Raw genomic sequence first — 23,414 nt, 5'->3', positions numbered from 1 at the left:
AGATAAATGTTTCCTTAATGAGAACAGAAATGATTCTAGGCCTACTCTATATAATGGACAGCCTACCTATACTTTATCTAAGTATTTCCCAACAGATATGATGGAATTATATGGTATGTTTCTGATTCATACAACACATACAAGATATAACAGTATGAGCTGCTTTAAAACAGGAAAATGCCAAACTAGAGCATTGTGTTTTACACATTTCCTCAAGTGTCATTTTAACAGCAAAAAATAATCAACACTTTGCCAGTCCCCTAGTTATTGCATGGAATACTAGACCCTGTCAGGGCAACTCACTCATTTTCATTCAGTTCTTGTATGGATTATGATCTTCTAGGGAAGCACATCCTACATGAAATCCAGATCACTAACCCACTAAGCACTCCAGTGAGAAATGGAATTTTTCAAGACTAAGGAAGAAGGAAGATTTCAGAGCACTTAGGAGAGAACAGGGATGATAAAGGTTAGCTGAAAATTCTAACTTTAGGTGTCTAAATTAAGGACTCTCAGGCACATGTCCCTTTTCTCATTTTTTACACAAAGGCTGCAAGAACACTAAACCATGCCTAAGACAGTCTAACTAAACAGGAAATGCCACTTCTGTTAACCAAAGCAAATGCTGTATTTTTTCACATTTGATATTGATCTATGTCATTTATAATATCTGCATTTTGTCAAAAAAAAACCTACATCTAGCAGACTAAAATCAATTACTATTCATAATCATATTGAGACTACATAACTCCAAAGAAAAACTACACATATGTGCAAAAATATACATACTGAAACAATACTGAAACAAACATACTGAGCATAGAGAAGTCATTTTAGCTGAAAAAAAAAGTCTGGTTTTCACTCTAGTTTTCTTAACTGATCTTGCTTAGTTATTCACCAGATAAATGCCAGTGCTGATGAACGCCTCCTTGCCCAGTAAAAAGTACTTTACTCACATGAAGGCATGAACTTCAAATTTCAATGTTTCTTAATTAAAAATCAACCATTATAAAGGTGACAAATTTAAATCACATAGATGTAGTACTTTAAAACACGCATAAAGCCACATTCCTTGAAGACTTGTAACTAAACACACAGATCTTCTGTAAGTTACATGTACAAATCTCAATATGCAAAATCCGAATCTTTCATAATAATCAGAACCATTTTGAAATGCCAGGTAGGTATAGGCAGTTTTAGTTTTTAAAAAGGATTAATTCAAAATATCTCCCCCTTCCCACCTCTTCATGAAGCTTGATTCTGGCATCTCTTGTTAAGTCTATATATATATATATGCAATATATAATACAATTACAGTAATCATAGTCTCCTTCCTTAAATGCTTCTACAAAATAGAATCAATAAATTGGTTTTTTGCTTTCTGCCTTGCAGCAAGATGCAGTCTGGAAACACCACATCTTTGAGCGGCATGGCACTACTGTCATTCTAACACAGTTTCTAATAATTTTGTCTGCCAAAACCACTTGGTTCTTGGATATATTCTTGGAAAAAAAAAATTGGATATTTAGTAGTTTTCAGCCCTATTCTCCAGGAGCTCACATTCAAGTCCTTTTAGGTACAGCACTGCCATATGGAGTAGTACAAAACAATCCAAATCCCACCCTTATCAGAGGTAACTAGAAAGGAAAACATTTTCTCCTCAAGCTAAAAGCTGTTTGCTTTTGCATATAATTGAAGCTAACTTTAAGCTAGCTCCTCCTGTGAAACAAACTGACTTTCTGGGCCTGACCTAGAGCTTTTCTTTTCAGTCTTACCAAATGTTTTGCTCCTCCTCCAACTTCTTCAAGCACTAGTCTCCTTCATCAAGTTCCATGTGATCGCCCAACATACCAAGCATTAACAGTTGTGCAACACTACTGGAGGTGACAGCAAACACCAGCAGATCAAAGCATTTCCTAGACATTCAGATTTGTGGGGATAAACAGAGTTTTGCTCAAGAACTTATTTTCAGAATTTACCCCATATTGTAGTAGGGGAGAAAGGGTACAGAAATCAGAGGGCACCACAGCTTTGTGCCTCAAACTTCCTTAGTAAGCGACCCCTAAACATCCAACATGCACTTTATGGATTGTCCTACAAATAATGATTTTTTAATAAAGTTACAAACCTTTGAAAACTGAAGTTAATAAAGGAGTCTTAAGCACATGGTGAATCTCATGGTAAATCTCATTGCTAGGCAACAGGAAAAATACCCTGTTAACACATAGTATAATTAAATTAAAATGCTTTGCTTAATTTGTAGCAGTGTAAACATCTTCTTTCACATATTTTCTTCAAATTCATGGATTGAAATAAAAAGAAATGAGCTGCCTATCAAATTAAATGTAGTCTGTTTTAATACTTAGAAATTTGAGCACAGAAAAATGGAGAAGCTACACCATTCCAGCAGGAGTGGAGAGGACATCTTGCCACTGTGCAGAGTAGGCAGCAGACAGGATTTTGCCCCACAAGTTCAGAAAAAGCCATAGTAAAGAAGCCAAGGTCCCTAAGTACTGAATATATAAGAGAACTACCCTCCACAAACCTCTCTGAGCCATGCCACTGCTGGTGGTGCTGAACTGGTGAAAGTCAGATGGGAAAATAGATTGGAAAACCATTCCTAATCAAAACTAACCATGTTTTTTATTTTGAATGCAGTCAAGTAATTATCCTCAAAATTTCATTTTCCTCTTCTTCATTTGTAATTCAGGGCAAGAAGGGAGAGCTGCACCAAAATGATACAGCCAAAACTTCTGGAAAGAACTGAGCTAGTCTATTTGCCTGGTAGTGAGCAGTAGTGTCTAGACATACAGATTTGCTCAGACTTGGGCTGGGGAATGCTGCACGTAACCCCATTTCTCACTGTGGACATACTCTTACTTGCTTCTGTTCTGCAAGGATTGGATGTCATTCAGTTGGCTCCTCCATTACTCTCCCACAGGAATACAACAGTATGAAAATTTTTTATTAAACACATTATTGAATGTAATTTGGACAATTTGTTGTAGAAGTGTACACTTTATTTAACGGAAGAAGAAATACCAGGTCTGTTACTAAACTGCAGCATAGTAGAAAGAAAGAGGGGAAAGGCATTTTTAATTAAATTTAGAACTGGAACATAAAATCAGGAGTGGCTTTTTGAAATCTACTTTTGCCATTAATTCAACATTATTAAAATGGAACACATAATTGGGCTGTGATATAACACACTAATTTGAATGCAAATCCTGTTTATATGCAACAATTTACCAAATCGGGACCACTGTCCTCATGTTCTCAGCGAGTTCCCAGAAGTGTGTATGCAAATGTGGTTTCACACAGGAAAATAAGCTCAGATTAACAGCACATTACAGTAAACGAGTTCCCTTTGCAAGCAATAGACAGACAGGGCTACAAAAGCCTGCCTTGTAGCATCTGAAATCTGTCAGCACCTTTGCGTGTACAGAGGTGTTAATGTCTTTGCCCCTCTAATGTATACAGTGTGTAAAACATTTCAAAGCATAGAAATGTAATTGCGTTTTCCTTAAGCACAGCATTCATCTTTTTTTAAAAAGGTTTAACTTGACATTTATTGTTAAGCAAAGTAATTAAGTGCCATGTGCTTCTGTGTATTTTCCCTTGCTCAGAAACCCCAGGAATGCTTCTATGTAAATTACTTTAATCAATCATTCTGTTTATGTGACAATCCATAATCAAAATACCAGATATGCATTTTGAGTAGGGGGTCTAAATAGCAAGTTAAACCCAAGGTAGAACACAGAGATATAGATGACATTTCTGCTGAGGAATGAAGCCTGAGCATCCTCTGTGCATGAGGCAGAAATTATAAAAAAAGCATTAGAACAGAAAAGGGATTGCTACTTATGACTTTGAAGTAATCCTCATGTTTGGTTGTTTGGTAAATAACAGAAGATATTATTTATTTGTTCATATTAAGAGGAATACATGCAGAGCTACAATCAAGCATTATGCAGGTGCAGACTTGGCAGCAGCAAGCCCAACCGAACACCAGTATCAGAAAAACAGCAAGCGCTACACTGCAGGCAGCTTAAGTTCTATTCCTGCCAGATCCATCCTCCTCTCCTAACTACTTTGTGTCTATGTTAATGATTTAATACAGGCAAACAGTAGAACAAAGTAAAGGTAAGAAATTGCGTTCCTAAATGAAGATTTATTTACCTATTCACATGTACTTATGTGTTAAGATAAAACATGCATTTAAAATAAAACCATATATTTTAAGATAAAACAATTCCTTGAAAATAATATAGTAAAATTATGATATAATAAAATAATTCCTTGAAAAATTACTTACAAAGTGCCACTTAGACACACACAATCATTAGGAACAAGTAAATAGTTTCACAGTGTAAGCAAACAGATAATCTAGGAAAAGCATAATGAAACATGGCATTTTAATCTAATTTTTTAATGTACTTTTAGAAGTATGTGATAAAAAAAGGAGACACTCCCCAGACATAATCCAGAAGATTTTGAGCCCTTATGGAAACTTTCTGTTGGTAGTAGCACAACAGGATATGCCACAGTGCTTAACAGAACTCAACACTTTCTGAACAAACACAACTGCCCATTTGACTTGTCCTCTGATGCTAAACCAATCTCAAAGCCTTGCAATGTAACACCATGAAAAACAGATACACTGCAACAGTTCAAATTCCCTCTAAGGTATTTATGAGCAGTCTGCTGTGCCAAGTTCAGAGAGAAACTGAGGTGAACCGTAAGAACAGTCTGCTACAAAGACTTCCACAAGGAGAAGGAAATTCTCCCAGGCTTTCTCTGTCTAGGTTAAGAGTAACGTTTAGAAGTAAGTATCTAGGAAGAATGCCTGAGTGCTGTTCAACTCAACCAGAACAGAAACTGGCCTCCTCCTCTTCCTCTCTGTTTTTAATAATGCTTTTAATAATGTTAAGAACTGAAGGCAAACAGTAACCTGAAGTATTCTGTCACCTTCATTTGTATAACCAACAAAATGAAACACCTGCCAGAAAGCAACAATAAAGAGGCTATTCTCTGTGTGTTGTTCCAGGAGACAGGAAGACATTCAACACCAAGCTTCTTCAGGAAGCCCAGTCAACATCATATTAGCTTGAAGGGAAGATGGAACCCAGCTGTGAGGCAGTCTGGAAAGCCCACAAGAGGCTGGGGATGATCTCTGAGGGTGACTGACAAGGAATAATTCTGATGAAGACTGTCTCAGCACTACCACATATAAAAGGCTCTTCCTCTAGGTTCAAGCTGTTACTCCAAAGAGCTTTTGGGAGCTGTGATTCCCACTTCTCAGAGTCTGTTCTCTAAAAGATGACAGTTTGGAAAGCAAACTTGTATTACACAGTCTTGAGATTGATCATTGGTCTGCTGCTCTCTCTACCCTTGAAACATAGTCTGCAATACATCATTTGCAGAAACTTTTCTTCAGAAATACACCATGGGGCTCTTTTCCCAGGTTCTACAATACAGAACTGCCTGTAGTTCAGCTGCTGAATAATGGCAACAAGAAAAGAATTAAGGAATAAGCAAGTGTGTATTTCAATGTCTTTTTTGCAATAAAACTAAGCACAAAAGTTAAGTAAAGGTAAACAAATCAGAAGAAACCAGGCTAGCATCACATCTTCTAATTAAACTAATCACCAGGTTGATGCAGCTATGTTAAAAACATAATCTAAACCACAAATTCTCTTTGAGTTCTCCTTACTAATACACAAAGACAAAATAATTGTTTAGCTATCAAGCCCAAAGCCAAATAACACATTTTTAAGGCCGTATTATCAGGACCAAACTTAAGCTCATAAAATTTATACAAGCTGTCTGAATCAGATTTTCCCTAAAACAACAACAGAAGGAAATATTATAAGTGTTGGCAACAAATATCAAAAGGGAGAAGCTTAATAAGCCCACTCCCCATATGTATTTCAGCCTATACTTCTGTAATGATGTTAAAAGCTGATATATAATCTAAGACTGAATACTTAAACTATGAAATGGAAAGCCATGTTCCTAAATTGCTTCATATGTTATTTGACTTCCTTAAGTTGCTTGAGAAGTAAATAGAATTTTCTTCTTAAGTTTCAGTTCATTTTCTGGCATGAGAAAAAAGATGATAAATTCCTTACTGGGGTACCAACAGAGTACTGTAGGTACCATTTAATGACCATCACTGAAACAGTGGTTTTAAATCAGCACTTAAACTAAAAATCATTAGATTATAATGTCAGAAAATTCTGTTTCTCAACTACAATGTGCAATTCTTTTCTTGTACAGAAAAGGGAACTTCTACAGAGGCCAGTCTAAGGCCTTCTGCAAAAGGATTACTGAAGAAAGTAACATGATAGGTGTTATTCATGTAACTTAAAATGCTGTTGAAGAAAACCCTCCAGTATTACCATAAAGAGTGCAGCATAAAAACTAAAATAGAATCAATTAGATGTAGACCACTGAACAGAGGCCAAAAGACAGTAAATCTCAATATAGAACTTAATTTTCTGCCTGGTGAGAAGTTATCAGGTTTTAAAGTAACTAGCCTTCAGCTGAAACATGAACTTTAAATTTAAAAATGCTCTTTTTTTTTTTTTAAACAACCTGTTTTTCACCACTATGGATTTAAATTTGTCCTTCAAAATTTCTGTACTTAAATTCACAAGTACATCTTCAGCAGTCACTGAATTCAAAAGTCATCCCATGCAAATGAAGCCAGTGTTGAAGAGTCTGCTTGAATTATGTCAAAGCACAAAAATCAATACTTCCAACAAGAAGGAACAACAAGGCTGCACAAAATATAGAACCTTTCAACTCTGCAGGAAGATTGAAGAAGACGAAAGAGTGTGAGAAAAGAATGTAAGCAAGAGTATGAGAGTGCACAGAGCAGATTCATGACCATGGGACTGTGATTCTGAAGTTGGTATATGTTCTCTGTCAAAAAAACTGCCTTTAGGTCAGAAAGGTGCAAGAAAAAATTGCATATACATTATCCTTACAAATCGCAGAACACAGAAAGGGCATTAATGACACAGACAAGACGTAAAAACAAATAAATTTTACAACTATGCGCATTTTGCAGTCACACACATACCACAGCCACAATTTAAAGATGTGCTGAATATCATATTCCTGGAGTAGCAAGAGCATTTACTAAGAATTAGACAACAGATAATCTATTAAAGTGTGAAATTATAGATTGGCAAAATAATTGCTATGCCCACAGAACGATGCTTTTGCATTGACTAGTGTCTTCAGTTATGAATCTGCAACAAGAAAAGTGTTACTTGTATTCTAAAGCTAATTAATTTGCTGAAGGTGCTGATACCATGAGTCTCAGGGACATCCACAGATTACTGCCAAGCAATGGAGAGTCTTCATATTTTTATTCACTTCCTATCTTTTTCTTTAGCTCCAGTTCTTATTTAATCGGTTTTTATACAGCATAAAAAAATCTAGCAAAAAAAGAATTTAAATGGGTGTCCACTTTAGTTGCATAGTAAGAGCTGGATTCCAAAGGCAGCATTCTGCTAGGAGAACATAATCTTTCTTTTAAAAGATACTATTGATGGAGCAAAACACAGTAAGAAGTGAAACATCTTCTACAGCTTCATGAATAGTACAGAAAAGCAGTTTTTCCTTTGTTAGGGAGGGGGAGGGGGGGAAAAAGCCCCATGACACTAATCCCTGGTACCTTAAGCACAATTACTTTACGTTTGTGTCAATCACTTGGGATGTGAGAAATAATCACTTTCTACAAAGAATACTGGTACAAAACCTGCTGCTATTCTTGGATATCTGCAGTTATTTTCTGGGAGCAAAAGAGATATGGGAGGATGGTTTGAGTGAAGGATCAATCTGTCAGCTTCCAACAGACAGAATGCAAGCTGGATTATTAAAAAGAAAAGAAACAACTCTGTGCAATCAGTTTAACATACATTAATTCAATATTAATTTTTTTCATCTGTTTATACAGTTATACTCATAGTTATTAAATAAGTAAAATTAATGTGTAATGCTAAACAATGTGTCAAAGTTCAATCAATATTCCAAGGTAGCAAGGTTCCACTTCTATTTTGATCAAAAAGATGAAAAAGAACAGCTGAAAAAGAGGAAAAAAACATGCTCAAAAAGCAGCTTTGGTGAGCTCCACCAACACATTCTCCCAAACACCTTGACTGCTCAGGAAAGGAAACAGAAAATCTCCATTGAGCATAAAATTTCAACCTGAAGCCAATTTGGGATCCATTAATTATACACACATTTGTGGGAAAGGAGAAAGTCTCACAAGCCCAATGTAGCAGACAGTTTCTAAATGCACCTGCCACTGGCAACACTGAATCCAACACAAGGTGAGTACATGTGCCCATTAAAAAAGAGAAGAATCAAACAAAAAAAACCAAAAACGCAAAGCCTGTGGCTCTGCTGTTATAATAGCAACTGCTTAATATCACAGTTAGAGAACCTACCTAGGAATGGGAAGATGTCAATTTTCATTTCCCAGAGAGGTGGCATTTAGCTGGACAAAACTGTGTAAGCAAAAATGCAAAAGCCACAGAAGCCACCATGATCCTATACAAGGATGGCAGCTAAAGCTTCAGGTGAACTGAATTTCCTGCACAGATCTGGTCATGTTTCCCCTTCACACATCTAGTCCCACCCTCAGGAATCTTGCATCTATCTCTAGCTGTAGTGCAGAGGGTTATGACTGCTGCATGGGATTGCAGGGCACTCTCCAGGGTAGCAGGTAATACAACCTTAAATGCTAAACTGCCAACGTAACCAAACTTGCACCTCTCACCTCCAGGCTATATGTATATGCTTATAAACAACAAATATTGAAGTTTTAGCTTTAAATCTTCACTCCACACAGCTGTCCAATAAGGCTACATGTAGGTGCCGAAATCCAGGACAGAGACAGAAATTGAGCCCACAGGCCTTTCTTTATAGCCGTCTCATCCAACATCTTCAGCACCACTCCATTCCACTTGGCAAACGTACTCCCACTGACTTACATCATCAAGTTCCACTTATTCAACACCAAGCTCTAAACTTCAGCATTCCAAGACACAGCACCTATTCTGCTATGGCACTGCCAAAGAGTGTGAAGGTACCTCCAGGTGCGCAAAGTAATCCCTCAGTACCACTGAGAATGATAAACGATGCATTCTCACCACTCCAGGTATGCAGTGACTCCAGGCTGAGCTTTCGTTTAACTTTTCGCTCCTTCAGGCAGGGCACCAGCCTCTTAGGCATGGTACAGTCATGCCCACATCCCTTTTTGCATCTAACCTACAGCAGCTAGAAACAAAGAACAAACCCTCTTATTAGTGGAGGAGAACAAAGGAAGTAGAAGAGTAGCATCAAGTGTCTCCTATTTTTTGGAAAAAGTTTACATAAATAATGGAAGTTTCATTTAGAAAAGAAAACAAGCAGTGCTTTCTCTTTCCCTCATTCTTCTACCACCCCTACTCCTGTTTAGCAAACACTTCAAATCATGCTTAAATCACTACCTCTTTCCAAAAATGATGCTAGGTGCCATTTAGGCACACAGTTCTGAACTTTGCTGCAGAGAAACATTAAACCACTTCCCCTTAAAACCTCGAGGGAAAAAATTAAAAAATCCAACCCCAGCACAGCCATTTTGAGACACTATGAGCTCTCGGCCATTTCTTCCTGTCTAGTCAACAAACCCAGCAAAACAGTTGCATGTTTTGCATTTGTTTTGTTTTATGCAAAGGAGAGCAGACACATGCATACCTGTGTAATATGTGTGAGAGATGAGACTACTGGAAGCAGAGCAAAGAAAACGCTCTCCCAGCCTGTTCCCACAGCAGCAGTAACTGCACAGTCATAACCATGACAGCTGAGGAACCAGGCCAAGAAATGTTTGCTGTAAATACATTCTCACTGTGCTGTTAGGCTTTTTTTTTTTTTTTTTGCCTTTTTTTTTTTTAATCCTCAAAGACATTTAAAGTACATTTACTGCAAATGCTTCCAGTTCAGCAGTAAGATGTTGGCTCATGTTTTTGGGTTTTTCTGGTTTTCTTAACACTTCTCTCTATGACTGTCAATTCCTTTCAGCAACTATAATCCCTTTTCACATCAGCTACTAAGGCAAGCCAATAAAGCAACAGGGAGCTGTATGGATCCTGCTCCATTAAGGGAAGAAAGGCTAAAGAACAGGTTCTGTAGCTTCAGCTGGAAACAAAAAGAATCAAGCCCACATTCACTCAGTCACACCCACCACAAAACACACAGGAACACACAAGTCAAAGGGTGACAATAGAAGTAATCTAACTGGGGGACAGAGGATTGAAAAGAAAGAGCTTTCTGTCATCTCCCACATTTCTGGCTACAGTACATCTCCACATTGACATTCAGCTTCTGATCTCCAGGAAGTACCATCGTTTTCTTTAATACATACATACTGATTGGGACTGGTTAAGGCAGTTCTCTCTGGACAGACAGGACCTTTCAAGGTGATTATTAACAGATGAGCAAATTAGTGATGATTATACAAATTCCTGTAGCAAGCTTTTCTAAACATCAACATCACAGCTGAACCATGGTGTAGAAATTAGTGTAGAGATTTCCATTGACTTAAGTTGGTTCAGAAGGAGAAGAAACTGGTTTATTTGTCCTTTAGTCTCAACAAAAGAAACATAAAAAATGAGTATAAGAATTTTTCAAAAATTTTTTGTATGGTATGAATGGGTCATCTTATCTTGCCCTTGAAATAGTTTCCTGAATTTCAGTGATGAAACAAGAGAACAAAACTTGACCTTCCTTGATTTAAAGGAAAGCTTATTAAAGACTTAAGAAAAATCTCACAAGTATTCAGAGTTATTGTTTACCATCTTTCAGATGTAGATGCAGTCTTAGTAGCACATCCTAGTGCAGTTTTAGCATTGGCAGTTCAGTCACTATTTATTACTGTGTTGTTCCTCTTTTCAAAATACCTCCAATAGCAAAGGAGCTTTCTAAATAGAACAAATACCTAATATCAATAACTTCGTTTAGGGATGAAATGTCTGGATCTTTTCATTCTCATACTCTAGATTTCAAAAATAAAAATAGAAAACTTTCCAACTCCCTAAAGATGCAACTGCTCTTATTGCTTTGATTAACTTTTTCCTTTTGCCAAAACTATAAGGTGTCAGACTTTAGCCTGAACTAACCACCTCTAAGTCCACCTTGGGCTGAGGCACCTTGAAACAGAAGAAATAAAGAGAAGAAATATTTTTGTAATTGTGGAAAAGCTGGCAAATTTTTCACTGTTGTGACACAGCAAGTAACAGTACTGTATTTTAGAATTATACACTGCAAATATACAAAAAACTACAATCTTTGTTGTTTATAATATAAGCATATACATATAGCAGCTTTGTTTAGTTCTATGAAACGTAAACTGTAAATATCTGCTACTGACTATCTGCCTCAATTACTTGGAGATAAATTGGATAAACACATGAATATTGTGAAACACATGTCAGTTTTGAAATTAGCAAGTATCCTAAGATGGATGGATATTTGCCAAAACACAAAACACAGAAAGAGAAATACAGTGTATTGATCTGCACTAAGCATATATATTTCTGGTACATATCTTCTGTTGATACACAAACAAGTGTGCACAGACTCTTTAATTTGTACCAGATGACAAAAAGACTAGAGAAGTTTGAAAAACAGAACTATTTATGCTTCTTACCCCTTTTGCTAAAATTTCCCATTGTGTCATCTCACTCTTTTCCTGTCTTGAAAATGTAGTGCCATAATGCAAGTTAAATGCCTTCAATGTTCATCCCTTGATAGAGTTCCCTTCCTAAACCAAAAAGTGTTAAAAATAAAATCCACATACAAAAAAAAAAGTCATCTGGCTTCACAGCAGTGCTTCTTCTTCACTTGCTCTTTACATTTACAATAAGAATAATTTTCAGCATTGATTCACTATTACTATTCTGGGTATCCTTTCAATTCACTGAAAATACAGCTACAAAAGAATCCGAGCCATCAAATTGTTATTGTCTTCCTCCTGACCCAATATGTACCGTTCTAATTCCCATTTCATTACTCTCTCCCATCCACCAATACTGTCTCACTAATTTTGTACTGCTAAGACAGTTTTTTGCCCACACTACAATAATTTCATCTCTGACATTTACCATATAAGTGACGAAACACAGCAAAAGGGGTACTTTCTGCCAATTTGTTTAAGAAATGTATCTAAGGGATGACAAGTTCTTGCTATCCTTAAAATCCAAATGTCCACCTATTATCTTAAGACACTGTCAAAGAGTGTGAAGATAAATCCAGAAGGGGGAAATAATCCCTCAAATAGTACCACTGGGAATGACAAGTGATGTATTCCCACCACCCTATGTATGCAGTAGTTTCAGGCTAGGTTTTGGTTTAAATTTCCATTCCTGAAGGACACCAACCACTGAGGAACTCCAATATTCAGTGCAGCAATACCAACGTCCCTTTTTGCATCTAACCTACAGCAGCTAGAAAGAAAGGACAGACCCCTTCGTCAGGGAAAAAAAAAAAAGGAGCGGCATTAGGTTTCTCCTGTAGTCCACATTTTGAAACTTTCCATATAAATAAATACCACCAGTATTCCTGTTTAAAAAACACTTAAACACGTGGCAGCCTTCAGTTCATGTCTCCAAGGTCCTGCTTGCCTTTTGTCTAAAAAAATTTAACGTAAAAGATTTATTCTACTTGCTCTTTTAAGATGACTTTTGCTACCATCTTGGAATTTTTCTTTGTCCAAATGGTATTTAAATTACTCAGGGCTGACACCGATGGCAACATTCAAAAAATAAACGAACAAAATCAGTGTATGCTTCTCTATGCACTACAGAGAATGGCCAGATCTCTTAGTCTGAGTTTCAGAGAGGCCTGCATCCTAGACAGTAAACTACTAAAGTTAATGCAAAAAAATTGCCAGAAGTCTTCAGCAAAACTTCTTTTTGCCATCCCTACTCAATTCTTAGTGGCTGAGAGGACATCAATGCATGCTTCAAACCTCTCCCAGATCAAGGTACTTCTATAAAAACAAGAGGTATGATAGGAAAACAAAAGATATATTTCATCTTATTTTTTTCATAGTTCATAGTAAGGATGCTCACTCAAAAAATAAGGCCTATTTGGGTTTGACTTTTAAGTCTCCACCTCAGCACCTTGACAGTCTAAAGAGACAAATGCTACTGAGGAAAGGATGGTCTCAGTCATTATGTTGAAACATGTTCATTTGACTGCAACACTCAATGGTATGACTCCCTTGCTTAGTGATTAAGGCAGTCATATTAGAGAGACACCTACATTCAGTTTAGGTTTTGACTGACTGCTCTAACCAATGATTTCTGTGATAGGCAGAACCATTTTCTTCTCTCTGAGCTTTAATGGAGTTACAGACCGACAGTTAAATAGGCAGTGGAATGCCAATTTTAGAACTAATCTCAGATTCACAGAACAACTTAGGTTTGAAGGACCTCAGGGACCTCTGCACAAAGCAGAAACAACTTAGAGCAGGTTACTCAGATTCTTGCCCAGCTGAGTTCTTAATATCTTCCAAAAAAGAGTTTCAAGAATCTCTCCTGGCAACCTGTTCTGACATGCAATTGCTTCAACTGTAAAAAACCAAACCACTAACACCCCCTCACATTTCTTACTATACATTGCAACATATATTCATTACATCTTGTGCTATTAATGTGCATGTCCACAAAGAATCTACTTTCATCTTCTCTGTATGTATCCATTAGGCAGTTCAAGACAGCAGTTCGTATCTCCCTTTAACTGTCTCAAAACAAATAAACCCAGTTCCTCAGTGTCTCTTTGCACATTACATGCTTCACACCCCAGTATCACCTTGATGGCTCCTTGCTGGAGAATATACAGGCACGGTAGCATGTACAATCAAAAGCTAAGCAATTGCATATGTATCTGCAAAAGAGACTGAATGCCAGTGATACATTTACACTGATCTCAGGCATTCTTAACACATATATGTCATTCATACAAACAGACAGTGAGAACCAGGAACACAAAACATATTGTGCCCAAAAGAGAAAAGGTTTTATAAATTTATTGCATAAATATTAAAAAGTATCAAGAAAAATGTTTATATTTATTTTGAACTTGTAAATACTAGTCTTTGTATGTCTCTGCATCTCTCACAAAAAATGGTAACTCACTACAGTGCTGAACACTGCATAAACATAGAAGAAAATTTCCATGGTCCCAAAAATGTAAGGCAAAAGACAATACACAGTCACAAACAGATGACAAAGGACAACTCTTAGGAAACCATACTAACCAATCAGACAGATGGCTCAGCATGTAGTACTTAACTACTTCAGTGACTATGTTCTCATTGTTTACTGCTTCAAATCAAATCCACACTGTTCCTCCTAATGCAGAAAGCTCTCCTCTAGCTTTTCCATTGTTCTGTTTATAAGAAATGCATTTATACACACAGACACAAGGCAGTGCAAAGCTGAAAATTTACAGGCTGAAGAATTTCTGAGCTATAAGACAAGAGAGTTACGCACACACATGCCAAGCAAGATTGGACTGATGTCTACAGACACCATATACAGAACATTCTGCTGCCTAGAATGGGCACAGTAAAACAGCCAATGGCAGCTTGGTAGCTATTTTACCAGGTATAAATACATTTGCTCCCAATACTTTACCTATTCTTGTCTTTTCAAGAGCAGCATTAACTTACAGCTAAATAAACCACATCTAAAGAAATTCTGGCCCCAGTCTACACCTGCAACCTCTCCAATGTAAATGGTGGAAAGAAGGATACCAATTACTACATACACATTTCTCAAACAGTAGCAACTCCATGTAGGAATTTACTAAGTAAAGCCACTCTAACAAAAACAATATTGAATATCTATAATCTCCTCTACAGAGATGAGTCACTTCAGACTGATCAGAAACCCAAAACAAAATAGCCTCCATAGTATTTGCTTACCAAAAATTAAATACTACTTTTGTTTCCAAGTTACCTTAATCCCAAATCTTTAAACACGAGTTTTTACTGTTCTATTCACACAATGGGTGCTTTTATGGCAGCTTTCTCATATGGGCTCTTGAAATAACCCAGACCTCAAAACCCATAGTCTGGTCAGTATTTTAAAAAATATTTATCCATTTGTCTGTATCTTCCCTATTCCCTACAAAGTATGTGTGCAGGTTCTGGCTGCAGTAGAGTTAATTTTCTTCACAGTGACAACATGATATACTCTGCAACTACCTATGTATGATAACTGAGCATCAGAGAATTGTGCTACAAAAAAGGTCCAAGTACATATACATACATTCATACACTCCACTATATAATTGCTACCATCACTATCTCGGGCAGGTGCTGGTTTTGAAAGGAAGTAGCACACACAGTCCTCATTACTAGCCAAATTTCAAAATTATGTACAGATTAAATAATCACAAACTGAATTCAAATTTTTTTAAAGGATAAGGCTGAATCTTTAGACTACGGTCCTAATAAGCTCTGGGTTAACTAATATAATAACTTTGATCCTTCTTCTGTTTAATTTATGGTTTTCAACATGAATTTACAGGGGATAAAGCTTGTCCAAGCATCAAAGTTCAAGGCCCCTCCTTTTGCTGATGATGGCTCTGCATTGGAAGTTTTATTTAATTTGCTTTCTGCTAACTTCCCTGTATTCTTCCTTTCTAATTATATCTATCCCAGTGAAACTTTCTTTCATTTTAATTTTCTTTCAACACCTACCTTGACTAAAACAGAGGCTGAAGTGATGCTAAAATAAGCAGGAAGAAAGAGTTCAATGAATTACAAAAAAGAGTTCAATGAATTATTTGATGATAATAAGAGCATTTTAGGGACTCATTAGAATTCAGCCATTGCAGGAAAAACTTCATCTTTCTGGGAACATGGCTCCATCCTTGTCAAGTACATCAAAGGAACCTTCAGGATTCACAAGTACTTAGCAGCATTGAGACTCTGCTTTACAGCCATAATATAGCAAAGAGGCAAAAAATATTCTGAACACTCTTGAAAACTACGATAAGGAAGAAATACAAGAGTGCTACCTCTTAAGATCTGACTAGCCTGCAAAAACATAGGTTAAAATGTCATGTCAGGGTAAAAAATCCTATTAAGGGTGTTCATCAACCTGAGATCCATGCCTTGAAAAAAGAGCAGACTTCTAGGCTAGTTTCAAGGGGACTGTTTACACAAAACAGAATTGCTGGTATCTATAATCCATGTTGTGTAGGCAACGTTTGCTTCCAGTAGTGATATAACTTTATCTATTGATAGGACAAAGATACAAGGAGAATATTACATAATAAAATATGCAGTTGATTTTATCTGTAGTCCCACTTCTACTTGATTTTTTTTAAAGAGAAGCAAACTTGTGTGCAGAATATTGATTTTTTTTTTTCCTTCTCTGCTGATAGTTCAACTAGGTAACACACATAGAATAAGATAGTGAGTCCAAGATCAGAGAAACCAACACTTCCTAACTTTTAATATTAAAACATTTACTGATTACTTCCTAAACAGGAAACCCCCTCCATTTGTATTGCTTCTGCGACCATAGCAGATAGTAAATGGCAGTCAGTAGTGCCACTTCCTTTCTCAGAGCCTTTTAGCAGAATAATTGCCACAACACATTCCAAGACACACAACAGGTTTCTATGTGCACCCTTCTAATTGCTCCTTTGCCATCAACTGTCAAGATGGCCTACGACAGAAGAGAGAATGGTGCTAGAAAACTTGCCATACGGAGTGTACAGGATAGTGGTAATGGTATTGGAAATCCCTGCTGAAAAAGCAGTTCAAATCAGAGAGCAGGTTCTGCTTGCCTTGTCTTTTTTTTTTAAATAATCTTTTCATTTCTAAGGTTCTTAGCTACCTGCTTGATACTTATTTCAACAGCTTTTCAGACACATTACTGTTCAAGTGCAGGCTTTAGGCAACTCTCAAAAAATATCCTATCTTTACTGTGCTTAGCCTAAAGGTTAATCGTAAGTCAGTCCCACAACAAATACAGCAAGATGATGAGTTTTAAGGTAGGTTGTTTAATCTGAACCAAATATCATCACAGTGAGTCTAGATTCACAGAGTAAAGGAATAAAGTAAGTGGGACCAGACAAAAGAGTAGGCAGCTTCTCAAGTGAAGTGAAAATTGCAGAGAAAAAGCCTAATGCCATGGATGACACTGGAGAGCTATGAAAGCTTCCTTACCTGGACTGTAATTATACCCTCATAGAAAAGAGATATTTTTTAAAACTTAAATTAAAAAAAAATACTCTATCTCACCTACAGGTAAGCAAGATTCAAAAGAAGTGTTAACAGAGGTGAAAGTCTTTTTACATGACGATAACTGTGACAGGGAAATAAGAGTCAAAACCCAGATAAGTGATAGACCATCCTGAAGTTTAAATGGGCCTACAGTACATCTTACTGTGTTAACAAAGAAGTCACTTCTAAGCCACAACAAAATTTCGGGCAATTTCAAGACTTATAAACTAGAGATATATTTAACAGAAAGAGTTATGCATATGTTTATAAAGATCAAATGCTCCATTAGTGTTTGCAATTCACTTTCATTACAGGTGAAATATAATGTCCTCCTGTATTTCTTTTTCTTTCAATAGATTAAGAACATCACTTTCCTTCTTTTCTACTGATCAATTATTTTTTTTACAGAATCAATATGCTGTATATTTTCTTTTATATACTAATTTGATACACGCACATCAATATATAGGTAGTGTAAGTAATATAACACCCTAAACTGCTTACTTTTTTCGGTATTGCAAGGTACATTTCCTTCAAATTCTGCTTAAGGAGAACAATATGATGTGTTGTAGAAAATTACCTTGCTCATGAGATATGCATTACCAGAAAAACACCAAGCACTCACCACTCACTACTTCACTATTATTGCCTGTTATCTACCAGTCTGACACTATTCAATAAACCTCTATTACAAAGAGTGGGATCACATGCAGTAAGTACATACAAAAAGCCTTATGTATATATTTAATAAATATATTTAACAAAGTAAGAATTACATAATTTTTTTTAAGTTCCAAGTGTAAGACAAGCATTGAAACACACATTACAGGCACTTGTATTTATGTGTTAACAAGTGCCCATTACAGAATTTGGAAACTATGCAATTCAAATGCTTTGCCGCAGTATCAGAAGCATGATAAACTCTGGAAAACATCTTTGTTCATATAGAAAAAAACAAAATGCATCCAAAATTATTCATAGAGTGAATGCATAGTCTTGATGCTATCAAACAATTAAAAAACCTCTCCACCACCTAACAGTAAACACAAATATGAAATACCACCAGTGCTTTTAGGGAAAAAGTCTGGGAATATCTATGTTTTCTATTAGGCTGAAGTAACTATTTTAATAACTTAGTATTTTTACCAGCTTGTCTGAATGCACAGGAACTTCTTACACTTACATTATACTACAAATCTAGACTAGGGAGCTAATTTAAACGGTTTCTATGCAGCTAATGAGAAGCTACTTCTTAAGAATATGGTTTTAGGAAGTTAAATACCAGCAGAAGTATTTTATTCTTGGAAGCAACTTTATCCTGTTAAACAAGAGGTAATAGCTAAGACCAGAACAGATAAAGAGAAATCAAAAAATTCTGAAGTCCCAAACAGATCACAAAACAATTTCTAATATAAAATAGAACAATAGTATTGTTAAAATGATCATCACATGCTGTGTTTCTCTTGTTTAGGTGTCCAGAGTTATAAACTATTGGTCCTACAGTTAACCCATTCTTGAGAATGGCTGGTTACTGCAGAAGGGAGATTACAGTTTTTAAAAACAAAATAGCACGTCTCAGTCTGGAACACGCATTCTTTCCTTTCTTAAAGCCACCTGGACATCAGACAGACCTGCTCATTTTCCCCGTAATCTGTGAGCTTCTCTTCAAAGAAAGAGATACAAACTTTTCCAGCTGAGATTTAGGACTAACCTGCTAATCATGCAGAAGCAAAACGCATGTGGGCAGGAGAAATTTAGCCATAAAGCCTTCCTCCTTCACAGCTTAGGTTTCATTGCCAGGGAAATCAGTGATGCCCTGAGCATTAATGGACTTGTCTCGTTCCCACAGCATGGTTGGCCAGCATGTAACTGCACTGGTTGCTAGGGAGCAGCGAGCTCATTACACAGCATCACCAGCACCCTGCACAAGGATGCTGGCACACGCTCCCCATCTGGGACACTATGGACTGAGGAACAGCACTGCAGTGCCTGCCAGCCTCCAGTCTCCCAGGGCAGAGCATGCCAATACAGCAGGTGCTAACTTTAGCTCTACCTTCCACGTTTTACATTCCAGTTTCCTGAGCCAGGCAGTGCAACACAGCACACAAAGGGGGCAAGATGGTCTCCACAGCTATTGGCATGGATACCCCTTACTTTTAAAGGTCAATTCAAGATAAAGATGTTCTTCCTGAAATTTTGGCAGGTGTATGGTTGCCACCACCAGAGGAGTAAGTGCCAGTATTCTAAAATGCGTGCTAAAGGAGAATTCAGTAAAAATGGAAAAAGGCTGAAAAAATATTCTTTTCAGTCATTAAAGAAACACAGTACGTGGAAGCATTTAAAGAAGACAAAGAGAAACCTTGTGATCTTCAGGCTGTACACAGTAGATCCCTAAAATGGATGTCAGCTGTGAACAATTCGGGTCACTTCAAAGTCTAAACATGCAACCTTAATGCATTTTTTCAGCTATTTGTCTCATTAGCACTCCACAGATCTCTTCAAAATAAAAGAAAAAAAATCTGCCACAGAATAAAGAAGTCATCCCACTTCTACATGCCAGAAAATTTATTAACTAACAATCTATCTGCATTACACAGAGATTGTAGCTAATGATTTTCCTGTACCTGTCACATCAAATGCCATCCAAGAATTCTTAGTCCTGGTGAATTAACAAGCACATAAGGGAATGCAGCTGTAGATCTGCACAGATACCCATACATTCAAATCCTTAGGCAACTTCAAAATGCCTTTTTTTTAACAAATGCATAAAGAAACATAAAAAGGAATGAGACAGAAGGCAAAAGGCATAGAACAACAGCTCTGTTTGAGGGGGATAGGTAAACACAGAAGTGTTTCACAGAACTTTCCCCCTTACCTGAATTTAAGAAGACCAAGACACAAAAATGCTCACCACTAACATGAAATAATGTTGTGGACACTCGTGTATCAGTTAAATGCATTTCAAAATAAGTGGTTACTTTGAAGCAGAAATACATAACTAAGCCTTACCTGTCTCAACAATTTTTCAACAGCTGACATGACCATGAGCCCTCTCCACACAACCGGGGCAGTCTCTTCTATCAAGAAACCCATAGACATGCTGAAACAACAAACCAAAAACTTGAGCTTTACAGCACAATACCAAATACATCTGAAAAGAAGCTTGATTTAAATAAAAACATATGCTCACCATGCGATTCCATAGTTCTTAAGGGGCCTCATTAGATTTTCTAAAACAAAAGCAAACAAGGGTGTTTTTTTGGAGGGGAGATGGTTTTAGGGTATTTTGGGGTTTTTTAAAGAAATGAGCTTACACATTTTTTTTATCTTTCTAGAGCAATTTTCCCTCTCTATTTAAACAGCGGCTTATTTTCTCCCCTCATCCCTTCATTACATGTATGGAATTACCTATTCTGCCCAAGAATCTGACTCCACTTTTTCTTTGGTTGTTACATTTTACTAATAACATTCATCTTTTCCCAGAATAACAACGTATTTGCCCATAATATAATGTCACTTTGTGCTGCCAAAATCAATCTATTTTTATGAAATCCCTATGCTGAAAGGCATAGATTCATTACCAGGAATCACTAAAAGCTGAGTCATTTATATTGGAACAAAAGCAAAGTCATACAACATGGTGAGACTTGAATTCTTATTTTTTAATCTATCCTATTAACTAATCTCATGAGTCAGAAGAGTATTCCCATCAACATACCAGAGATTTGGGGAATTTGTCTCCTTCTGTTAAATGTGCTACAGAAACCCCCAAGCAGAGACACCAAATAAAGCTATCCCTAAACTATACATTGTCAATAGCTCCAGGTAATTAGTCCTGGATTTCTTCATGTTGACAGAAATCTGCAGGACTTCTAAAATGTCTGTAGGAACAGAAGATGCTTATTTGAATGTTGCAGATGTATTGTCCTTGTCATATGTCTTATTCCTATGCCCTCCAGTGTCAAGAATAAAAAGCAGGGAGGGAATATTGTAATTGTTCTGCTGGCAAAGGGGGGTGCAAGCAGAAAGCAAACAAAACAATAAAAAATAAGGCATTCAAAACAAAATCTCACAAAAGCCAAAACTCTTCCTTGTGGTTTCTACCATCTAAAGCCACACCTTATCTCCAAATGGCACACACACTCACAGAAAAGAACAAATGGCATTTTATTTGGTCCAGCTGATATCCTGGAAGAGCATGCACAGGCAGGGACAGCAGAAAATAGGAAGAATACTTTAAACAATAGAAAATATACTATAATGCAGATTTTTGACAGAAATCCTTGATGCACCCCAAGTAAAATAAAGAGAGTAAAATAAAAACAATATGAGTAAATTAAAAACAGTGCATTCAAAGCTGAATTCCAAATTCAGACAAAATAACCAAGAGCACGCAAATTAAACAGCTAAACTCTACAGATGAAAGCTTTCAAGCAATCAAGTAAGTGAGCATTCAAGCCATGTAATTTTGTAGAAATATGGTGGAGAATAAATTGGATGTTTTGGTTTACAAATCAAAAATAACAAAACAGGAAGATAAACAAATCACTTGTATGACTATTACATTCAGGAATGAGTTGGGAGCTATTACTGAAAAAGAGATTGGCATGGACTGATACACTGCACCAGTGCATACAGCTCTTCTTGACTTCTGCAGCTCTTCAGTGTTGAGTCAGGACTTACTTCGGTGGCATTGTACTGTCTAACCAGATTTCTAGCAATCACAGTCTTACTTCACCTCCTGCAGTAAGACAGTTTAGTTATGAGGAGGCTGATGACATTGGAACATGAGCCATCTCTAGGCACTGTTTTGGTGACCTAGTAAACAAGACATACACCACAAGTTAAAATACTTCAGAAGTATTGAGAGAAATGACTACATATTTACCTAAGAGAGTGGTTTAAAAAAGAAGAAATAGGAAAAATCTATTTGTAACAGTGTATACCACTGCACACCACTGCAGACTCAAAGTTTCCTTCATTTTTTATCACAAAACAGGGACAATTTTAAGACAAAGCAAAACAAAAAGGAGAGGCCAAGCTTTGACTGCCGATCATGAGGCTCAGGAACTGGAGAATAAGATGAATGGAAAAGATGCATTATTCTGGGAAGCTCACCAAAATACTAAGCCACTTCTCAGTTCAGTCCAACTGCTCTACACTATGTGAGTCAAACACAAACAGACATCTCAACATCCACTAGCTGCATGGACAATTTCTTCTGCACAGAGACCAGGTACACAGGCTGAGCTCACACACTTTCTAACACCTCCGTCTCCTTCATAAAACAGGCGAGTTGCTGTGAGTAGATAAACACTGACCTACAGAGGAGCAAAAGGGGCCTCAGTTTTTAAAAATATATGCATGGTTTATTTATCAACAGCAGAGTTTCCTTTTATTAAAACTGCATCTTATTTTCTTTGGTAACAACAAGGATTATAAAATGCTCTGAGCAGCAAGATTTAATCAAATTTATACAATGCAGAGGAACAATTCACAACTTGCTGTATATCCTGGCTATAATGTTCCGCATATTTTCAAAGTAATACAAAATACTGCAGAGCTCCCCACTGTTTGCCTACTGCTAAAAATCATTCTTAAGATTAATCTCAAATCTAAAGTGCTTCAGTGGGCATTGGTAATCACCCTTGTCTCATGAAAAGCAACAGGCCTTCCTTCCCTTTCGCTGTGGGTCTCATGAAGAGTTCCTAAAACATAACATGTAAAGAAGATTTAGCTTAATGAGATCTCAGTAACACCTCTAATTCCCATTGCTTTTAGAGTACACTTTTCTGTTATCAGAAGCCTACCATACAGCTCCAAAAATTCAACACACAACAAAACAGATTTCAAATCACAACACACAGCAATACCATACCACCTTTGCCAAGAGATAAATAAAATCACCTAGTCTGTAATTTTCCAGTAGGCTTGGTGGCCCTAAGTGAAAGACTGTCGTGTTTTCTCTGAACATTCAAAATCAGATCAGTAAGATCAATGTAGCACCAATGATATGACAGAAAATGTCTTTTCTGATCGAATACAAGTAGGGCACTAGAAAAGGCAGATGTGCCTTCATGAAAGCATTATAGCAGATTGCTGATTAAGAGAG

General features: G+C 36.8%; 1 protein-coding gene across 1 annotated transcript in view; it reads right to left on the bottom strand.

Annotated features, from left to right (window-relative positions):
* The window catches only part of NUBPL (nucleotide binding protein like), a 78,799-nt gene that overhangs the window by 30,978 nt on the left and 24,407 nt on the right, over positions 1-23,414 (bottom strand). Inside the window, exons 5-6 of the mRNA XM_041484116.1 lie at positions 20,493-20,532; positions 20,312-20,402 (exon numbers count right to left, since the gene is read on the bottom strand). Coding sequence (XP_041340050.1) covers positions 20,312-20,402; positions 20,493-20,532 — 131 coding nt within the window. The remainder of the gene's footprint in view (positions 1-20,311; positions 20,403-20,492; positions 20,533-23,414) is intronic.

Source organism: Pyrgilauda ruficollis, unplaced genomic scaffold, assembly GCF_017590135.1.
Source record: "Pyrgilauda ruficollis isolate IOZ18807 unplaced genomic scaffold, ASM1759013v1 scaffold63, whole genome shotgun sequence".
Taxonomy (NCBI): Eukaryota; Metazoa; Chordata; class Aves; order Passeriformes; family Passeridae; genus Pyrgilauda; species Pyrgilauda ruficollis.
Note: the sequence above shows the minus strand (reverse complement) of the source record. Positions and strands in the feature narration are given on the sequence as shown.